Source organism: Dendrobium catenatum, unplaced genomic scaffold (genome assembly GCF_001605985.2).
Source record: "Dendrobium catenatum unplaced genomic scaffold, ASM160598v2 original_scaffold_216297, whole genome shotgun sequence".
Taxonomy (NCBI): domain Eukaryota; kingdom Viridiplantae; phylum Streptophyta; class Magnoliopsida; order Asparagales; family Orchidaceae; genus Dendrobium; species Dendrobium catenatum.
In genome coordinates, this window is record NW_021534707.1 from 5,203 (window position 1) to 6,339 (window position 1,137).

The 1,137-nt window shown below is 36.6% G+C and overlaps 1 protein-coding gene across 1 annotated transcript; it reads right to left on the minus strand.

Annotated features, from left to right (window-relative positions):
* Positions 1-436: 436 nt before the first annotated feature.
* Positions 437-953, minus strand: LOC110096706 (histidine--tRNA ligase, cytoplasmic-like; the record flags this gene model as incomplete). Its single annotated transcript, XM_028692514.1, has 2 exons — positions 437-577; positions 672-953. Coding segments are annotated over 2 exons (423 nt in total), but the record flags the coding sequence as incomplete, so codon positions are not given.
* Between the last annotated feature and the right edge of the window lie 184 nt (positions 954-1,137).

The window sequence follows — 1,137 nt, forward strand, 5'->3', positions numbered from 1 at the left end:
TTAAAATGAATTCAGCTTATCAAAACGCCTAGTCATAATACCCGACACTATTCCATGATGATGCGATAGATTGGAGGACAAAACTTTTCAATACAACAACAACATCATCAAGTCTTTATCCCACTACGTGGGGTCGGGTACATGAATCCTTTTTCTCCATTGTGTCCGATTAAGAGCACAAAACTTTTCAATAATAAGAAATAAATAATATGTTTCTACGACATTGTTTGGGTAATTTAACACTATTAATTGCAGTAATCCATTCGTGATTTTTTTTTTCTCACAATCATGGAATCTAGATGAAGATCTCAAGTACAAAAGTGCCAAGAGTGTTTTGATCAAAAGATAGGAGCTTAATTACATCCTTCAAAATCATACTGAGGTTTTGACTGATCAACATGCTAAAACAAATACAAGAGAAACAAAAATACAGTACCTAGTTCTTCTCCTTTTCAAGTTGCTCCATTATTGTGAAGACTCTTTCAATTCCAAGGCTAACGCCCACTGCAGGGACCTGTTTTCCACTGAACATTCCCACAAGATTATCATATCGCCCCCCAGCAGCTATGGAGCCAACCTAAAAATATATATATTCAAAATATAATGGCCATGATATGAAGAACCTTAACTAGTGCCCACAGAATTGAGTAAGGTATAGAACAAATTTTTACCTGTGTAGAACCTTTAAAAACCGCTTCAAATATTGCCCCAGTGTAATAATCAAGCCCTCTTGCAAGGCTCAGATCAAAAACTATTTTTTCTAAACATTTTGATTTTTCAAGAGCATTAAAGAGAATTTCAAGCTCATTTAATGCAAGGACAGAACCCCTGTTACCCAAAAATGAGCTACCATTGCCCTTCAGTTCGGAAAGTATTTCAAGCGGTGGCCCTCGTTTCTTCACAAATGTGCCAACTTTCTCAGCCGTCGCAACAGCCAGCCCTTTCTCTTCCACCTGGGAAAGAATGAGGATTTTCAATCAGCAATGATGCAACAATTTCAAAAATAAATAAGAGAAAAGGTGATGAGGACATCAAAAATCTACGGCTACGATTGTGCCTATTTATTTTGATCTATTTCATGTATTTGAGTTGTTATTGTTCTTTTCCCTTTCTACCCTCACTTGAGGGCTTTGTCTT